Raw genomic sequence first — 20,220 nt, 5'->3', positions numbered from 1 at the left:
AAAAGCTAATCCATGTTACCATTTCTGAACCTCCTAAAGCTGTTGTATCTCCATTTATAAAGCATAGGAATTAAGAAGAAAGTGAGGTTTGCTTTCAATATGGCATTCTCTTGAGCTGAAGTTGAGACTTGTATCCTTTTGTTAACCAGGTGATTTGGAATATTTGTTTCTTCTGAGCCTTTGTTCAGCAAAGCATGCTGGTGTGGAAGGCTAAAATCGGTCAAATTAGGCCTAAACATGTCCTGGCTTGCCCAGACACGTTTTTGGCTATCCCTCCTTCTGCTGATGGGGGAAGCAGACATGAGAAAGGATGACAAAAGGCCTTGGTACCTCCATGTCTGTCCAAATTTGCTTACAGGGTATCCACACATGTTTATACACCTGTTTGTGTTCTGCCTTAAAAAGGTGAAAGTAAGCCCTGGCCTTACCTAATAGGTTAAGCTTGGCAAACTGCCATTTTGATTGGCTGATCTGTGGCCAAAGTCCCATTAGTCTCAGGCTATACTGAAAAAAGGAGATGAGCAGGTAAAGATAACGTACTTCTGCCACTACTTTTGCTTTATTGTGCTCCCTGCTTCTGGCAGTGCTGCTGCCATTGCTTCTGCCTCACTGCCATGCTCAGCAGCATTATGTCTGCTAAGTTATAAGTTAGCCCTGCTGCACAATAACAAGCCCTGATAACTTTGGGTTTGTCTACCTTGAAACCTGACTTAAGTTTACCAGGAAAAGGCATTGGGTGCCTTCATGCAATAGACTCACTTAGGCTGCGTGACATTGTGCCATCTGCAAGACTTCTGCCTACACCTGCAAGCCTCCTGGAACCACAAGGAACCAGGATCAGATCAGAGATTGCTTTTCTCCTAGCACCCTTGATAGAGCCTGCGAAGAACTAGAAAACTCTCAACGACTATCAAGACACCGACAGAACTCCATGCAAGTGTTTGGGTACTGTCTGGGAACTGTATTTAGTCCTGGGAATCTCGAGATATAATTTTGTGAGTAAATATTCAAGGCCTCTTTAGCAAAGCTCTGTAAATTCTCAGATTTCAGGCGCCTTCTGTCTTAGGCAGAAAGGAGCTACTTGAGTCCATCTAGTGGGCAAGCAATATAGTTGACTGCAAGAACCTCTTTCCAGTTCAGTTGAGTTTAATGTCTGTATTATTGCTAGTTACTTCTTAAGGTTTCTAGATTCTGTTTATCCTATGTGTAATGTTTTCATGACTGTTGCAAATAACCTATTCTTATAAAAAAACTACCAGGTGCATAGTGAGAGTCCTGAATATCAAAATTATTAAATAATAGTCATTTTGAAAAATCTTATTTCACATCATAGAATCAACCAGGTTGGAAGAGACCTCCAAGATCATCCAGTCCAACCTATCACCCAGCCCTATCCATCATTAATATCTGCCATAACACATACATATACTTGGTTAGTGTATGAACACTTTCACTGAAGTAGATTGCTAGAAGATAATTGTTTGTCCAGTGAAGGACCACTAGTGAAGAAAACTTCTCTTTACCCCCGAGGCCTACGGACCCTGGGTAGACAACAGATCATATTGATTGTTGTTACTTGTTGTCTACTGTTCTTGGAGACCTGTTTGGAGAAATGTCTTACACAGAGAACTATGTATAGTCTATCCTTGATGCATTTGGTTTGAATTTAAACAGATTGTAAGTGTAATATCCAGGAAACAAGGTGGACAGAAAAAGTGTTTGGTTTAGACTATGGATAGACAGTTGGAAACAGTCAGCATATCATGCCAGAAGGTGTTACTTATTGTTATTTCAGCTGTGAGTGCTGACCATAGTCTTAAAAAACACAAGGAAATTTTCTGTGAGAAATTAATGTATTGCTGTGGTCAAACAATGACTGGGAATATCACGAGGTTCTTTGCCATGCCTCTGCCCTGAGTAAAAAGAATATTCCCAAGAGCTAGGGATGTGTGTTTTTTTTATGGGTTTAGCTTACTCAATTTTTTTAGAGGAGACAAAGAGCACCTTTTTGTTAAAAAGAATTTGGATTATGTACGGTTAGTTCTTCTACAATGCCATCCACTGAAAGTAACAAATGTTGGAAACAAGAAAAGCACTTTTATGGTGATTGTTCCTGGAAATATTGAACCACCAGTTTTCACACGTTCCTTTAGTCAGGGCCTATGTTGGGCTGCAGCTAGCATGACAAAGACAAAGAATGCTTCATTAAGACAGTGGGACTATTTCTTCTTAAACATGACTCGTGTGTCAAGATAGAAACTGTATGTAACATAGGTGATTCTTTGATATGGAGTGTTTTGGGATCTAGAAGGATGATGCTTTGAATGACATTGCTGTATTACTGGACTTTCATTTTGAACTTGTTGCATATTTCTGACTAGAGTTTCTATGTTATGCATAAAGTTATGTGAGAGTTTTGATAGTTAAAAATGAGAGTTTATATATGTTCTAGATAATTTTCTATTTTCTTGTTGCACATATCACAGAAACATTGTTCAGGTTTGGAAGGGACTTCTAGAGATTCCAACCCCTTCCCAAAGCAGGCTGCACAGGAACACATCCAAGCAGATTTTGAAAGCTTCCACAGGAAGAAACTCCACAAGATCCTTGCACAGCCTGTTCCAGTGCTACATCACCCTCACTGTAAAGAAGTGTTTCCTTATGTTGTGGTGGAATCTCCTGTGTTCTAGGTTGTACCTGTCGTTCTTTGTCCTATCACTGGGCACCATTGGAAAGAGACTATCACCTTCGTCTTGACATCCATCTCTCAGATTTTTACAGACATTGATAAGATCCCTCCCTCAACCTTCTCTTCTTAGGACTAAAAAGCCCCAGGTCTCTCAGTCTGTTTCAAAGGAGAGGTGTTCAAGTCCCACAGTCATCCTTGTAGCTCTTTGCTGGATTCTGTCCAGCAGATCCTTGTCTCTCTTGAATTGGAAGCCCAAAACTTGGATGCAGTATTCCAGATGTTGTCTCACCAGGGCAGAGTAGAGGGGGAGAAGAACCTCTCTGAAGCTGCTGCTCTCTGTTACTACATGTGGACTCAAGCTCATCATATTACAGTATTTAGCTTGCCCAGAGTCTATGTCACTTTCTACATTATCTCTGTTAGCCACTCCAAAAGTACAGGCTCACATCTTCTCTTATTTCATTAGAAGGAAAAAAGGCTTTGATTATATGACCTTCACCTTCCTTATTTTTCTGAAAGCTATTACATGGTACAAAAGAATACATTCACAGAAAGAATTTACTATGCAGGATAATTGTATTATTAAACTGTATGGGTGTTACCTAGGAAAACATTTGCAAGCCATTTCAGTTTGCTTTGGAATTAGTGACATGCTAATATAAATTTAAAAGTGAAATATAAGATACAGTGCCTCCATTTGAAAATATAAAGAGATTGATAATGTAAAAATGATCCGTGGTAAATTTGCTAATAGGTGTTAGCATTCAGAAAATTATGTGTTGAGATTGTAAGAGTTTATTCAGTTTGTAGAATCAGGCATCTAGATCATGCACCTTATTTAATACATAAGTAATTTTTAATGTAGTATTTATTATGCCTTTGGAATAATCCTGCTAACACACTTCTTAAGACTTCTTTTTCAACTTTGTCCTTTTTAACTGAAGAAACTTAGATCTGAATTGCTCTTAACTATCACCACAGACCTATTTGGGTTTTGTTGCAGAATTTTTTAATAACTATTAGTCTTTGTAACAGTCATTGCAATTTTCCAAAGGAACAATCATCTGAAAATAAATATTTCTGAGTATTTCACGTAATATTTTTTTACCGTGTTTGTTCAAACATGCTGAAATAGTCAGTCTGTATCTCAGACTTTCTTCCAAGAAAGAATAAAGACCTTAGTATTTAATAGACTGCCATTTCTAAGAAAAATGTTTAGTGAAATTCAGTAAGCTTTTTCTTAGGCAGTGTTGTAGTTGGAATCACCAACTACCATGCATTGTAATGGCCACTGAGCAAACATTTCTTAGCAGACAAGTCAGCTTTCCAGAACCTCATATTATCCTATTTTTGCTGTTAAGAAACTAAAACAAAGGTGAGATAAATCCATAGGAAATCAGAAAAAAAAAAATCTGAGTATTTTGATTCTACCTCTGAAGGGTAAAATCATCCTCCACTTTGTTTAAAAATAAATAAATAAAATGTAATGGTGTGTTTTTTTTTTCTTTTTTTTCTTAATCTGTCAATTTAAGAGTCCAGTATCTGAAAGTGATAAAAAGGGGTTTTTTTTGTTTTGTTTTTTCTTCTCTCCATACATTTGGTTTATTATTTATCGTTGATTTATTTGCAGGTGATAACAAACCACTGTGTATGCACTTCCAGCCAGTTCAGTGGCATCCACTGCCAGCAAAATGTTAGCACTTTTTTTTTTTAACAGTTGTATTTTGATACTGTGTTAGATTTCCATGAAAGTTGTTTATGTGTGCATTCATCTTTTCCCTTCAGATATTTCCTTGCACATACTTTGCTTAATAGTCTTGCTTGATTCTTTTTTACCTCTTCAAAATCAATTTGTCTTTTCCAGATGCCGTTTTGGTTCTTTTTTTTGTTCCAACCTCAACTGATGTGTTTTTTTTTTCCAAAAGTATATTGTCTCAGTTTCTGCCTATGGTTTAGAATTTTAATCAAGGGTACAACTACTGTAAGCAGGTGGTAAAAACTGAAAAATAATTTGCACATGAATGAACTTAAAGCATTTCACTAGGGTGAACTGTGTCTTTCTTTCTTCAAAAGATTATAAGAATGAAAGTTAGTTTCAGTAATCCAAGAGACACTAGTTTTAAAAAGAGGTAAAGACTGCATTTATACAAATGTGTACATCTGCTCAGTCAGTGAACAGAACCATTATTTTTAAACCATACAGAAATAACTCTTAACAGTCATTGTAACTGATTTCCACCTAGTCTTAGACAAAAGAAAATTATTTCTGTATTCTTGCAAATGATAGAAACTGTTTCTAACTCCTGAATTCTTCAATGTGCTAGTTTGAAGCAAGCTGAAATGTTTTGGTAACAGAACTAGATAACAGGCAGTGAAATGAAAAACAATTGTGTCTACTTCTCCCACAGTCACGCTGAGAACTTTGGGAAGAAGAAAGACTTTTTCTCCATTTTTTTCTCACTCTTGCTTTTGCCTTGGACCTGGTCACATCTCATTAACCCTGCTCCTACTAACCCTGCTCCCTAACCTCTTGGCTGCACCTCTCTTCTTCCTGAGAACTGGGGTAAGGTTGAGAGGGCCGGGGGGAGGTGTTGGGGTGGTTTGAGAGCCCCTCCTGGGGACTTAGGTTTCTGGGAGGGGAGTTGTGCTTTTATAGTGTTTATCCTTTGTATATTTCTGTATATAATTGTATATAACTGTATATATTGTAAATAGCTGCTTGTAAATTCTGCTAGCTGTAAATAAACTGCTTCATCTATATTCCCAGAGGCCGTCTGAGTTAGCTGGGGCAAATACAAAGTGTGGGAGGGGCGGGGTATCCCCCAAACCATCACATTTTTAATTGGCTTTCCCAACGTGGAGCTAGATATTTTGGAGTGAGTGGAAATTAGCTCTGGGAATTAAGATGAAGCTAATCAAGCAGCTATTGTATTTGGTTGGTGCATTGCTCTGGTCTGGTTTTGTTTTCTTGGTATTTAGTTGGTTAAAAGGTCAAATTGTTGCTTATTTCATTGATCTGGCTTATAATAAGGCAAAAGTTAAGCTTTCAAACATGTTCTGGAGCTGGGGTGATTTTATTCTTGGTTATGCTGGTTTTAATATCTCTGAGAATATTACCAAGGATATTACAGGAGCTCTGGTCAATAATGTGACAATCAATGGAAATTCTGCTTTAAATATGGCTCTAATGAGAGTTATTCAGCCTAAGACAGGAATTCCAACTGTTTGCCTAGGCACATGCTCGTGTAAAACTGTTTTTCTTCTCTCAGTTTTTAATATTTGCCTCATGATTTTAATATTCATATTAATTTTGGCATTATTGGTGAAAAATTCAAAACCAGCTTCTGTAAGAGCTAGGAAAAATTCTGTGTCTCAGAAGCAGTCTCTTTCACAGCAAAACAAGGGAACACAGTTATCGGCTTCCCCCTTGCCAGCCTCTGCCCCTCCCTCTCCAAGTGCTGGGAACACAGCCAGTGTTCCTGCCACTAACGTAAACAATGATAGGGATAACCAAAACAAGCCGCAGAGTTTAGCAGGAGCCTCAGGAGCACAGACAGGTACCCAAAATCAGAATGTTCCTAGCAAAAATGAAAACAAGTCAGGGTTGGCAGGCATCCCAGCAGGACAGGCAAATAATCCCACTAATGCTAATGCTAGTGCTAGTAACACTAGCCCAGTCAGTCCAAATCCTAATGACACCAGCTCAGCCAATTTGAACCCCCAGCCAGCAGACCAGAACCAAAATCCTCCTGTTAAAAGCAAGGCAGATTTGAACTCACAAGCTCCAAGTCAGACCCCTAAGGATACAAATGCTCCAAGTCAGACCTCCAATAATTCAAATGCTCCAGGTCAGACTCCTAAAGTTTCAAATCCTCCAGCAGACACATCCAAGTCTGTTGCTGCTCAGGCCCTTCTGGCACCTGCTAAGGCAAAAGCTAAGACAAAGAATGGTTCGCAGGAGGATGTAAGAGATGGGACCTCTGGTGATCAGCAGCAAGAGGAGGAAGAGGAGGCAGTTAGTCTGCGAGACCTTGTAGATGTGCTGAGACAACAATACTCAAGTGAGAGGAGTGCTGTGAGGTTAGCTGCCAGGAGAGAGGATGGTTCCAATGAGTTTAGGAATGCTATGAGGAAGATTGTGTTAGGCCCGGCACCACCAGAACAACAGGAGGAAGAGGAGGAAGATGACATCCAAGGCTCAAAGGATCCACTCAGAGAGGTCAGGGAAGTTAGGAAGGAATACACAAGGGAATCAGGTGAGCCAATCTTAAGCTGGCTAGTGAGATGCCGTGGCATTGGTGCTAATGCTCTGCAGGTAGGAGACAAGTCTGCCAAGCAGCTGGGACCACTCACTAAGGAGAGTGGAGTGGACAAACACCTGGCAAGTCCTCTTGGTAGGGTTAGCTTGTGGACACGCCTTCTGTTGGCTGTGGCTATGAGATATCCTTCCCGAGATGATTTGCCATGGGCTGCCAAGAAGTGGAACACTGTTGAGCAGGGAATTAAGCTTCTGAAGGAGTTTGCTGTGAAGGAAGTGCTTTATGGAGATCATGGTACTCATGAGCCTGATGATATTCCTTTGGGAACAGGTCTCATGAAGAAGCTGATTAAGCTTGCTCCTTCATCCTATGCTAACATCTTGGCCAGTAAATTTCTAGCAAGGAGTGATAATGGAAGATCTTTCACTGTTGGTGAATTCACTGACCAGCTCAGACAGATTGAGGACAGCTTGTCACATTCTGGTATAATCTGTGCCATAAAAACTATGACTTCTGAAATAAAGAGCATGAAAGATGGTTTTGAGAATACCATGAAAGAACTGAAGGAGGATCTCAAAAATCTGGTAAAGGATACCATTCCTGCATCATCTGAATGGGTGCATGTTTCTGCTGTCAGGAACAGACGCCCACCTCCTGCAAGGCAATTCCAGCCCAGGAGGAGACAAATTCCACCCAGACAGCAGCAATCACGTGCGTCACTGTGGATACTTCTGCGTGACACATATGGTGAGAACATGAATAAATGGGATGGTAAACCTACTTCAGCTCTTTCAAAGAGGGTCAAGGAACTGCAGAGTGGCAGAAACAGAGGCAGCAATGCCCGAAAAGTAGCTGTCACTTCTTCAGCTCCTGAGAGCAACTGCAATTGTTCCAACAGTTGCAATTCCTCTCGCAACAACAACAATCACTGTGTACACCCCACATGCCATGTTCAGCATTAGGGGTGCCCTGCCTCCAGCCAGGAGGAGGAAAGGGATAGTGGAGAGAACCGAATCTATTGGAATGTATTCATTAGGTGGCCTGGCAGTTCAAGAGTTCGGAAATACAGGGCTTTAGTTGACACAGGTGCTCAGTGTACTTTATTGCCATCTAATTGTAAGGGGACAGAGTCCATTTCTATCTTTGGAATCACTGGTGGATCTCAAGAGTTAACTAAGGTACAGGCTGAGATCAGTTTAACTGGTAAAGAGTGGAAGACACATACTATTGTAACTGGTCCTGATGCGCCTTGCATTTTGGGAATTGACTTTTTGAGACAAGGTTGTTTCAAAGATCCTAAGGGTCATAAATGGGCTTTTGGAATAGCATCTGTAGAGATTGAGGATGATAAATTGAAATTGTCCATTAGGCCTGAACTTTCTGATGAATCTGCAGTTGTGGGACATCATGACATAGAGGACCTGGAAGTGCCAATTGCAACTCAAACTGTTCATCATAGGCAGTACAGAACTAACCGTGACTCTTTGTTGCCCATTCATCAGCTGATTCGTCAATTGGAGGATCAGGCTGTCATCGAGAAAGCTCATTCACCTTTCAACAGTCCCATCTGGCCTGTGCGTAAACCTACGGGCGACTGGAGACTGACAGTTGACTTTCGTGCCCTCAACGAGGTGACGCCACCCATGAGTGCAGCTGTGCCGGACATGCTGGAACTCCAGTACGAGCTGGAATCGAAGGAGGCTAAATGGTATGCAACCATAGACATTGCTAATGCTTTCTTCTCTATTCCCATAGCAAAGGAGTGTAGGCCTCAGTTTGCATTCACCTGGAGAGGAATCCAGTACCAGTTCAACCGTTTGCCTCAGGGGTGGAAACACAGCTCAACTATCTGTCACTCAGTCATCCACAATGCACTGGAGAAAGGTAAAGCTCCAGAGCACATCCAGTACATCGACGACATCATTGTGTGGGGCCAAACTGCTAAGGAAGTCTTCGAGAAAGGTAACAAAATCATTGACATTCTGCTGCAAGCAGGTTTTGCCATTAAGAGAGACAAGGTCAAAGGACCTGCCAAAGAAATTCAGTTTCTGGGAGTGCGGTGGCAGGATGGTCGCCGTTACATTCCTCAGGATGTGATCAACAAAGTCTCCACCATGGCAGTTCCCACCAGTAAGAAGGACACACTTTTTTTTCTTGGTGTGGTGGGATTTTGGAGACTACACATTCCTGGTTTCAGTCAGATTGTCAAACCTCTGCATGATGTGACTCGTAAGAGAAACAATTTCGAGTGGGGACCTGAACAACAAGCAGCCTTTGATCAAATCAAACGAGAAGTAGTCCATGCAGTGGGCTTGGGACCTGTGAGATCTGGTCCGGACATTAAAAACATTCTGTACACGGCTGCCAGTGACAATGGTCCAACTTGGAGTCTCTGGCAGAGAGCTCCAAATGAGACACGTGGTCGTCCACTTGGTTTCTGGGGACGTTGTTACAGAGGTTCAGAGACAAATTACACTGCAACTGAGAAAGAGATTCTAGCAGCCTATGAGGGAGTGAAAGCAGCTTCTGAAGTGATTGGAACTGAGTCACAATTGCTTTTAGCTCCTAGACTGCCAGTTCTTAACTGGATGTTCAAGGGCAAAGGTTCATCACCACATCATGCCACAGATGCAACCTGGTCTAAATGGATGGCTTTGATAACCCAGCGAGCACGAATGGGTAATCTTGACCGACCTGGTCTGGTGGAGGTGATCACCAACTGGCCGGAAGGCACAGACTGTTCCAAACCTCCAGAGGAGAAAATAACTCGTGCTGAGGAAGCTCCTCCCTATGGTGATCTCTCTGATCAGGAAAAGAATTATGCTTTGTTCACAGACGGTTCCTGTCGTCTTGTTGGGAACAAGCGAATATGGAAGTCAGCAGTTTGGAGTCCAACCAGAAGAGTTACCGAAACGAAAGATGGCGAAGGAGAATCCAGTCAGTTCGCTGAGGTAAAAGCTGTTCAACTTGCTCTTGATGTGGCTGAACGTGAGAATTGGCCTATCCTTTACCTCTACACCGACTCGTGGATGGTAGCCAATGCTCTATGGGGTTGGCTGAAGGACTGGAAGAAGAATGGTTGGCAGAGGAAAGGAAAGCCTATTTGGTGTGCTGATCTATGGCAGGACATTGATGCACGGCTGGAGAGAACTCCAGTGAAGGTGCGGCACGTAGATGCACACATGCCTAAGAGCAGAGCCACTGAGGAGCATCAACACAACCAGAAGGCAGATCAAGCTGCTAAGATTGCTCAAGTTGATACCAACTCTGAACTTGACATTGACCTTGATTGGAAACACCGAGGTGAGCTGTTCTTAGCTCGGTGGGCCCATGACTCATCTGGACATCAAGGCAGAGATGGAACGTACCGATGGGCTCGCGATAGGTCAATTGACTTGTCCATGGACGCTATCACCCAAGTCATCTATGACTGTGACATTTGTGCTGCTATTAAGCAGGCTAAGCGAATCAAGCCCTTATGGTATGGTGAGAGATGGTCAAAGTACAAGTATGGTGAAGCCTGGCAGATTGACTACATCACTTTACCTCGATCTCGATCTGGCAAGCAGTATGTGCTGACGATGGTAGAAGCCAGCACTGGATGGTTGGAAACCTATCCAGTTCCGCATGCTACTGCACGTAACACCATTGTTGGTTTGGAGAGACAGATCTTGTGGAGACATGGAACTCCAGAGAGAATTGAGTCAGACAATGGTACTCATTTCAAGAATAATCTTGTGAAAAATTGGGCCAAAGAGCATGGTATTGAATGGATCTATCACATACCCTACTATGCACCAGCTTCAGGGAAGATTGAACGCTACAATGGTTTGCTGAAAACCACCCTAAAAGCCATGGGGGGGGGAACTCTGAAAAACTGGGACAAACATTTAGCAGAAGCTACCTGGTTGGTAAATAGTAGAGGTTCAGTAAACAGAGCAGGACCTGCACAATCAGATTTGGTCCAAACAGTAGACGGTGATAAAGTTCCTGTTGTACGTGAGAAGAATCTGTTAGGGAAAACTGTTTGGGTGTTTTCTCCTTCGGGCGAAGGGAAACCTGTCCGAGGGGTGGTATCTGCTGAAGGTCCTGGTCACACCTACTGGGTAATGCAGGAGAATGGTGAAATCCAGTGTATTCCACAGAGAAATTTAACCTTAGCTGAGCGAGTTTAAATCCAAGCTGTTAGGAGTTTTCTGTTCTAGGTAACATCGGCGCCCAACACTGAGAGAATCTACAATAGAATCTACAGTACGTGAGCACGAACCCAACATCACCTGGGAGTCCCTGTTCTGAGCTTTTGAATCACCTACATCTGATTGAAGTGTGAACTGAACTTGTATATATTATTTTAGTGAAAATATTGGTTTAGATTAGATTGGATAATTCTCAGCGATACTCTGAGCGAAGTAGACAGGGGTGGATTGTGCTAGTTTGAAGCAAGCTGAAATGTTTTGGTAACAGAACTAGATAACAGGCAGTGAAATGAAAAACAATTGTGTCTACTTCTCCCACAGTCACGCTGAGAACTTTGGGAAGAAGAAAGACTTTTTCTCCATTTTTTTCTCACTCTTGCTTTTGCCTTGGACCTGGTCACATCTCATTAACCCTGCTCCTACTAACCCTGCTCCCTAACCTCTTGGCTGCACCTCTCTTCTTCCTGAGAACTGGGGTAAGGTTGAGAGGGCCGGGGGGAGGTGTTGGGGTGGTTTGAGAGCCCCTCCTGGGGACTTAGGTTTCTGGGAGGGGAGTTGTGCTTTTATAGTGTTTATCCTTTGTATATTTCTGTATATAATTGTATATAACTGTATATATTGTAAATAGCTGCTTGTAAATTCTGCTAGCTGTAAATAAACTGCTTCATCTATATTCCCAGAGGCCGTCTGAGTTAGCTGGGGCAAATACAAAGTGTGGGAGGGGCGGGGTATCCCCCAAACCATCACAGTCTAAGAAGTTTTTGTTGTACCTGTTGTTTCCTAACTTGTCAAGTCAGTTCAGATTTGTCTGGTTTTGGGTGTTGGAGGAATAAATCCAGGTTATTACAATAAATTTTACCTGTTAGGGAAGGATACAACAGGAAAAAAGGATGAGAGTTGTTAGCCTAATCTGCCTAGGAAAGGCAAAAAAAAAAAATCTTCTCCTGTACTTTCAAAAATGTAGTATTTGAGCAAGGCAAGAGTTCCTGTAATGTCTTAATGGTGAGGAACTTTAAATGGGGCTCATCTAAACACCTGAAAGCCTGTTCTCTCAGATCACTTAAAGTATCAGGACAATGCCAGAGTACTTAATTTTACTAGTTTTAGATATTTGTTAAAGATACTTTGAAATGGAAACAATGTTAAAATGTGCACAGTAAATTTATACATTCTGAGTTCTCTCTATTTTGTGCTGGATTAAAACTGCCCAAGTTTATTTGATCTGCAGTTTGTTTGTCTGACATTAGACATTGAGTAACTTCATCTTGTCATTAATAAAACATTCTTCAGAGCTATTTCTGGATACCAGGATAATTATATGGAATTTACTTTTCAGTTTTGTAAGGAAGTGCCTGAAAGAAAATTAATCCAGATGCTAACACGAAACAAACTCCAAAAACATGCTAGATTTACAGATGATCAAACAAAGGAAACAAACTGTGGGACACATAACAGTAAATTCAACAATTTTGGAAATCTGATTATACAAATTGAAAAATTGCATCATAAAACATTGGTTTTCCCCCAAATTCTTTCTTACCTTATTTCTGGGGAGTTTCTATGGAACAAATTTCTAAGATAGTATGATAAGTGGGTCAGAGGCTCAGTTAAGTATAGGAGTTCTTATTCAATGAGATTATATGCAAAATGCCATACAGATGAACAACGAAATACCAAAATGAATCCTTTTCATCATTGTTCAACTTATGTTACATTTATATTCTTTATTTTCTAATGGCATCTTGTACTTTATTTTTAGGAACGTATTATGGCCTTGGAAGTGGTAAGTTTCTTAACTTAATTTCCAAGCCAATCACAATTACATTGCTGATAATTATTCTAAATTATTAGAAAAATTAACTTTTTTTAATTGTCAGTTTACTTTTAAGAGAAGATGTGGTAATTTTACACTGCACCTTTCTGTGTAGGTTTTTACTACAGTATTTGCATAGCAGTTGTATGAAATGTAGTGTAATGTTGTAGTTTTTCTGTACAGTTGAATTCTCATTCCACCCCTGGGAAGAGAAATGCTGTAGATTTAAACCATACCAAGGATATTCTTCTGCTCATGATGCTTCTAATGATCGAGATCTATGTGATAGGTCTCATCATTTCAGTGACTCCTGTGTACTTGTTATGTGTTTACGCTGGGAGGTGCAGTTAACATCACTTCATTTGCCCAAACCAACACTGCAACTAAAAGCATGAAGGAATATAATTTTAATGATTAATTAGTATAATTTGTAAGATAGTAAGTTGGAAGGACAAAGGCATTCGTGTGTGTACATGCCGTGATTGCAGCTGGATTATCCAAAAGTCCCAAGCTTATAAGTCTATTAGGTGGAATAGCTGAGATGGGTCTTGGCTTGCCTTAGCGTTTCTGAACCCTGCTTCTTTGCAGTAAGATGTCACACAACAGTATGTGTCAGACTCATACTTTCTTTTCATTGGACGTGCAGAAAATTTCCTTTAATGAAACCTGTACCAAAACAGTGTCAAGGCTGCAAATATAAAGTTTTTAAATTTCCTCTGCCGTTATTATTTTATCCTTCTTCATTTTCTATACATCTCTGGAAACAGCTTCTAATTTAAAATCTATTCACTATGTGTTTAAAAGTTTGCATTCACACTGAACAGATCTTTTGTAAATCACAGGCAGTGCTGGAACTCCTGCCTTCTGGGAGCAGAGAGAGAATTTTCTAATTCAGTGTTCTGGCACTTCACGCAGTGCTGTGTTGAGTGTGAAGTGTTGTCAGAACATTAGTTCTGTTCAGGAGACTCCAGTATTCATGTTTATTTTGCATGACAGTCAGTCAGGCATGTATCCACCTCCATCCTTTTCTTAAGAACCATGAGTTAAACTGTCTGCAAGTCACTCATCCTTTCTGCTCCAAAGCTGTTTTGACACAGGGAAAGGGTAGTTGCTTGCAAATAGTATGACATCATGCAAATTCATTCCATGTTTTGTGATAATGTTTGTTTCTGGGTTGTTGAGTTGTGGATTTTTTGGGTTTGGGTTTTTGTTTCTTTGTTTTCTGGAGCCTTTTTATACTCTGTCTGTTTTTAACCTCTTCTACTTCAAGAAGGAAGATTTGCAAGTTACTGTTCAAATGGAAGAGGCGGAGGATTATAATAACCAATAAAATACAAATGTCTTTCTTTCTTAATTCAAGTTGGGAGGTGTTAACCTGAATGCAGATTTGTGGTGCTAAATTGTAAAGCTTGAAATCGGTTTCTACTTTGGTTATTGCTGACATTAAAGGATGTGCAATGTGAAGCCCTGAAACTGCAGGCAAGAAAAGTACGGTTATCATTAAGGCTGGTGAATTCTCTCAAGGCGCTCATTTTGCTTTCACTTCTGCTGTGATGCCAGGCAAATAACTTGAACTAAAATTTTCACAGACTGTTAATTACTTTGTGTTCCTCATTTTCTGAGTATCTGACTTTGAGAGTTTTGAGGACTGCTTTTTTTAGATATGCAAAGTTTTAGTAACAGCTAAATTCAGAGAAGCTCTAGCTACATTGCTAAGTATACTCAAATTCATGTGTTAGATAGCAGGTAGGGAATATTTTAAGAAGTGGTTTTGATCTTTATATGTCTGAGTTCTAAGGCTCATAGTGTTTTCTCTCTTTCCTCCCTCCTTTTGCTGATCTTAAAAAAACCTAGACACACAGTAATACTTTCATAGTCTGAATGTGTCAGGATGAACTATGAGAAGAAAGCCCTTGAGCAAAGGAATGATTAAGGTTTGCTGTTTAAGATATCATTAAGAATACTTACATTTATAGAGTGTATGTCTACATTGCTGTATGTCTACGTAGCATTTATGAGTACATAATTGTCATGGTACTCATATATTTGTATTGTTTTTCTTACTGTTATTTGAGTACTGAGAGCGTGGCATCAAAAAAGTACAACCAATCACGTATTTTGTGACTTGATTTGTGTTATAGAGAATGGAATCAGAACAGAATCCATAGAGAAAAAAAAAGTTCAAGTTGTGTACAAAAATCGTTTTCTTGGGGGAAATGTGACAGAGAGGTTCATGAGGTTCCTGAAATGCAAGATAAAAGAAGTGGGAACAATGGGAAAAGCCAGAACACACACACATATGCAAGCTATACAAAATGCATAGAAAGGCATCGACTCTCCAGAGTTGTTTTCAGATTCTGAGACTATGGGATTAGGAATCTCATCTGCATTTTCTTCCACAGCATCCCCATTATGCATAATACTGGGAGGAAATTGCTCTGCACAGGAACAGGTGGAGTTGAGTGTTGAGTGTGAGGCCTCTTGCACCCATTTCTTAAAATGTTTCTACCTTTAAGCAACAGACATGTACATCTTACTGTAAATGTATTTCAACAATATTTAGGTTAAGATTTTAACCTAAACAAACCATTTTACGCAATGATCTGAAAAGTGTATATGTGTGAATATTTTGAGAGGTATATTTGGCAGCCCATTCTCTTCCCTTTCTTGACAATCTGCTCATTTCTGCCTCCTGCACTTGTCAGTAAAATTGTTGTAGTAGCCATGTGATGAAGTAGGCAATCTAGGGAAAAAAACAAGGTGGGGGAAAGAAATGTGACAGGAACCTAGCAGATCTTTTCAGAGCTCTAGGTGAATAAACCTTTCAGCTCTAGCTTAACTTAACTCGGTGATTTTTTGAGTTGCAGCAAACAGAGGATGCCCAGTGCCTTGCATCAGCACTGAGCCCTGTCAGCCTCCTCTCTGAGCAGCCTGTTTGAGCTGGAAATGCCATCTCATACCTACAACTCATCCTGTCTGCTGTACCAAACAGCTTCCTAAATCTTCTTTTGCCTTAGCCAGCTGACTGTGTCCCCAAGGAAAGTGCTGTATTAACCATCCTCCATCAGGACATTGCACTTGATCTTGTCACCCCTGTGAGGAACCTGAGAACAAATAGTACCCATCACAAAATATTTTAGTTTTTTGGTCTCTTTTTTTTCTTCAATCAGATCAGTTCTACCATATGATTCAGTAGATAGGTATACTGTTTCTTGCTGCAGCACAGTGCACAGCACAGGAGCAGAAGGTGGAAGTTAAGGAGAAACAGAGATACTTAATAAGACTCACTAGTGAATATAAAAGGAGCTGGAATAACTCTTCAACTTCTGAGAAGTGCTAGGGGAGTACCAAGTACAGGCAAACTGAGATTTTTAGTATCTAGATGCTGTGTCCTTTGGCTCTTTTTTCTTGGTTTTTTTTAGGGGGAGTCTTTTGGTTTGGGTTTGGGTTTTGTTTTGTTTTGTTTAATGAAGAGAATTTAGTTATGACATAGCTATTAACAAGTGATTTTTCTGATTACTCCAGTAATTACGTAGTCTAATGTCTTGCTGGAATGAATGCAATATATATCTAACTAAGGTGATTTAGTTTATTCTTGAGTGTAGATTGCTTTGTGTATATGGCATTTGGCTCTATATTGTTTACAGATGAAGGTGTACAGTTTTCTTGGACAAAAGTCTGGATTGCATTCTCTGATGTATATGTGTTGGGAATCTGATTTTCTCATAAAGAGGACAAGGCATATTTTGTAGATGCACACTGCTATTATGCTGTGCTTACGACTTCAGTGAGTTTCTAGAAACTACATCTTGTTCTTTGCGAGCATAAGGTGCAAGTCAGATTCCTCTGCCTTTGTTGTACCAGTCTGAGAAATTTAGTTTGAAATCAACCAAGTCCTGAAACTATTTTATGCTTGTTTATGATTGTTTAGTAAATCTTGAATCTGAAGGTTAATACTTTCTTCTCCCCTTCTCTAGTGTCTTGCCAAAATTACCATTACATCAAAGGCCTTCTAGTCCTCCCAGAATACAGCCTTTCTTTGATCTTATAAAAAAGATCGGGACAGGAGCAGCAGTTTGATGTCTTCTGTCCAGCCTGCCTCACCCTTTCCTTTCCTTTCATTGACGAACAAGTGTGTCACTTCCCTTTGCTAGGGGTGGAGAACATTCCCAGGGTTTCCTGGGTCCTCCCTCTGCTCACTCCCACCAAGTAACTTATGCTGCCTGATGATGCTTGCCAGCCACCTGTTTCTTTTCTCCTGAGGCTCACCTTCCTCTTTCTTGATGTCATTTTCTCCCCTACATACCTATTGTTCTTGCTGAATATCCTGCTATTTCTCCATCCTCTGCTCCCTACTGTTTGGTGCTGTACTTGTTCTTACAGTTTTTTTGTAATACAGCTGCCTCTAGTTTTCTGCCATGGTGTTGATATTTTTGTGCTGTAAAAGAATTTATTTTACTGCTAGAGTATGCTTTTTTTTCAGTCAGTTACCTTTCTCTCCCAGTCATACTTATTTTTCACTTTCTGTCTAAAACTGAGAGTTGGAGTGGAAACCAAAATGCTGAAATAAATTGATTGATATGATTCTGCACAAATTTTCCAATTTGTGGATTTCATTTAAGGCTGTGTAGAATCTCTCATAGAAGAGACCTCCAAGATCATCCAGTCCAAGCTATCACCCAGCCCTATCCAGTCGACCATGGCACTAAGTGCCACCTCCCTGGGCAGCCCATTTTGTGTACTTACACAAAGGTCAGAAACTAAACATAGATATATTTCTAATGGCACCACTCTAATCCCCCTTCCCTCAAAAACTGGTATCTAGCATTGTTTTAAAGTTATTCTGTATTTATAGTGTTCTTCACTATTTTGAAAAAAAAAAACCAACTAAATTAATGTAAGAAATAAGATATTGTTACAACAATAAATATTCTCACATTGAGAATTTAAATACTATAGTTGCAGATAAGAGTAATCAATAATATCTTATTGTGTATTTGTTGAAGAATATTTGAAACACTGGACAAAGAATTTATTGCTGAATTGACTGTAAGAGGCAAGTTACAGAATATAAGTAACTCTGTAAACTTCATTAAACTACTCTGACAGTCAATATTTACTCATCATAGTGCATGGCTAACATCTTGATCTCATGACTTCATTGTTTCTTCAATGGTGCTATTGATAATATAAGTTACAGAATCACAAAATGGCTGAGGTCCTCAGGTCTGATCCCCTTGCTCAGGAAGTGTCATGTAGAGCTGGTTGCCTAGGACCATGTCCAGATGGTTTTTGTTATTTCCAAGGTTGGAGATTTTCCACAGCCTCCCTGGGCAACCTCTGGCAGTGTTTGGAACCTCATGCAGAGCCTCCTGTGCTTAATTTTGTTCACTTCCTCTCGTCACTGTGCACCCCTGAAAAGAGCTTGTTCTTCTTTGCACTCTCTCTTCAGATATTTGTACACCTTGATGACATCTTCCTGAATCATTTCTTCTCCAGGCTAAACAATTCCATCTTTCTCAGCTTTTTCTTATGTTATTTGACCTTTCCTGGATTTTCTCCAGTATGTCTCTCTGGTACTGGGGAACCCAGAACTAGACCTAGCAATTCAGATGTGTCTTACCAGGGCTGACAAGAGAAGAATAATCACCTCCCATGACCTGCTGGCAGCACTGCCCCTAATGCAAGCCTTACATTCCCTTAGTAGAAAGATATGAAGATGTGTTCCACGCTGCAAATATTGGACATTTTTTTCCAGGTTTTAATAAACCAAAATCCTCTCCATTTTCCATTAGTGAAAGTAGAAATCTCAGAATAAACCTTTATTACAAAAGACTGTCATTCTTTAGGTAAGTTATTTGTCTTAGTTTAAGTAGGAGTAGAAATACACTGTTGTCTGCAATTTTTTTTAAGACATGGTATTGTATGGTATTTAACATGGTGTTTTTAAGATGATATTGACATGGTATGTAAATATAATTTTAAAGAGAGACCCTATTTGTTCTGTCCACAGGATTCTCTTTAGAAATGTTGGCTATTCCTCTGTAGAATGTGTATCTGTGAGTTCCATCACAGAGTATAGGATGCTTATAATTTGATAAGTAATGCATATATGTGTATATATGCATGAAATATACTTGGGGAGAGGGCTTGTTTTATATGTCACAAAACAAGTTAAAATTTTGTTTGACAGGGAACTATTTACTAAAATGTTTCTAATGTGCTGTTAGGTTCTTCATTTTAGATTTAAATGTTTTACATTTGTCCAGCCTTTGGAATAGAGACATCACAAACCCTATGAGGAGAGGCTGAGGGAGCTGGGGTTGTTTAGCTAGAGAAGGGGAGGCACAGGGGTGACCTCATTGCTGTCTACAACTACCTGAAGGGACATTGTAGCCAGGTGGGGGGTGGCCTCTTCTCCCAGGCAACCACCAATAGAACAAGGGGACACAGACTCAAGTTGTGCTGGGGTAAGTATAGGCTGGATGTTAGGAGGAAGTTCTTCACAGAGAGAGTGATTGGCATTGGAATGGGCTGCCTAGGGAGGTGGTGGAGTCACTGTCCCTGGAGGTGTTCAAGAAAAGACTGGATGAGGCACTTGGTGCCATGGTCTAGTTGACTGGATAGGGCTGGGTGCTAGATTGGACTGGATGATCTTGGAGGTCTCTTCCAACCTGGTTGATTCTATGATCAGTTATATCTATTCATAAACTTTTTTTTTTCCTCTTTGTTGTTCATCTTTTCATTAAAATGGAGAAATCTGAGAGCCAAAATCCTAATTTATTTTCCTATTCTGAAACCGATGTGCTGTGAATCCTTGGTTAAATTGCTGAATTTTTGTAATGTTTTCTGGAAGGCTTGACGAAATACTCTTAGCATAGAAAACATTAATATAAATTGCATGTGAATATTTTTAGCCTACAAAACTCAGAAAGTTGAGGATAGCATCTGTGAATGAAAGACAAGGAAGTTTTAAAGAATGTGTGCCCTCTAACATTGCTCTATATTACATATTCTGCCTCTTGTATTTCTTTTCATTTCCAGTAATTTTATCTGGATATCTTTGATCATAATCTTAGTGAACAAACCCCAAATGAGTCTCAAAACCTAGTCCTGCAGACCCCCAGTAGTATTCAGAGCACTGATGATTCACAGAAGGCTGTCTTGCCAAAAGACCTCACTGCCTCCTCCACATTTCCAGCAGCTAATATGCATCAAACGACTAAAAATTCATGAAATACTTTCCTAATATTTTTCCATGTG

At 40.1% G+C, this 20,220-nt stretch overlaps 1 protein-coding gene across 6 annotated transcripts in view; it reads left to right on the top strand.

Moving 5' to 3' along the window:
* Window positions 1-20,220, top strand: part of CEP128 (centrosomal protein 128) — a 127,977-nt gene that overhangs the window by 87,035 nt on the left and 20,722 nt on the right. For 4 of the 6 annotated variants that reach the window (XM_064151080.1, XM_064151100.1, XM_064151117.1 and 1 more), the window contains exon 20: window positions 12,904-12,927. The exons of 1 other annotated variant lie outside the window; for it this stretch is intronic. In XM_064151080.1, coding sequence (XP_064007150.1) covers window positions 12,904-12,927 — 24 coding nt within the window. Of the gene's footprint in view, window positions 1-12,903; window positions 12,928-16,934; window positions 17,455-20,220 lie in introns of those variants that run through there. One more of the 6 variants, XM_064151127.1, reaches the window with a different exon arrangement.

Source organism: Pogoniulus pusillus, chromosome 1 (assembly GCF_015220805.1).
Source record: "Pogoniulus pusillus isolate bPogPus1 chromosome 1, bPogPus1.pri, whole genome shotgun sequence".
In the NCBI taxonomy this organism is placed as follows: Eukaryota; Metazoa; Chordata; class Aves; order Piciformes; family Lybiidae; genus Pogoniulus; species Pogoniulus pusillus.
This window is presented reverse-complemented; position numbering and strand designations above follow the sequence as displayed.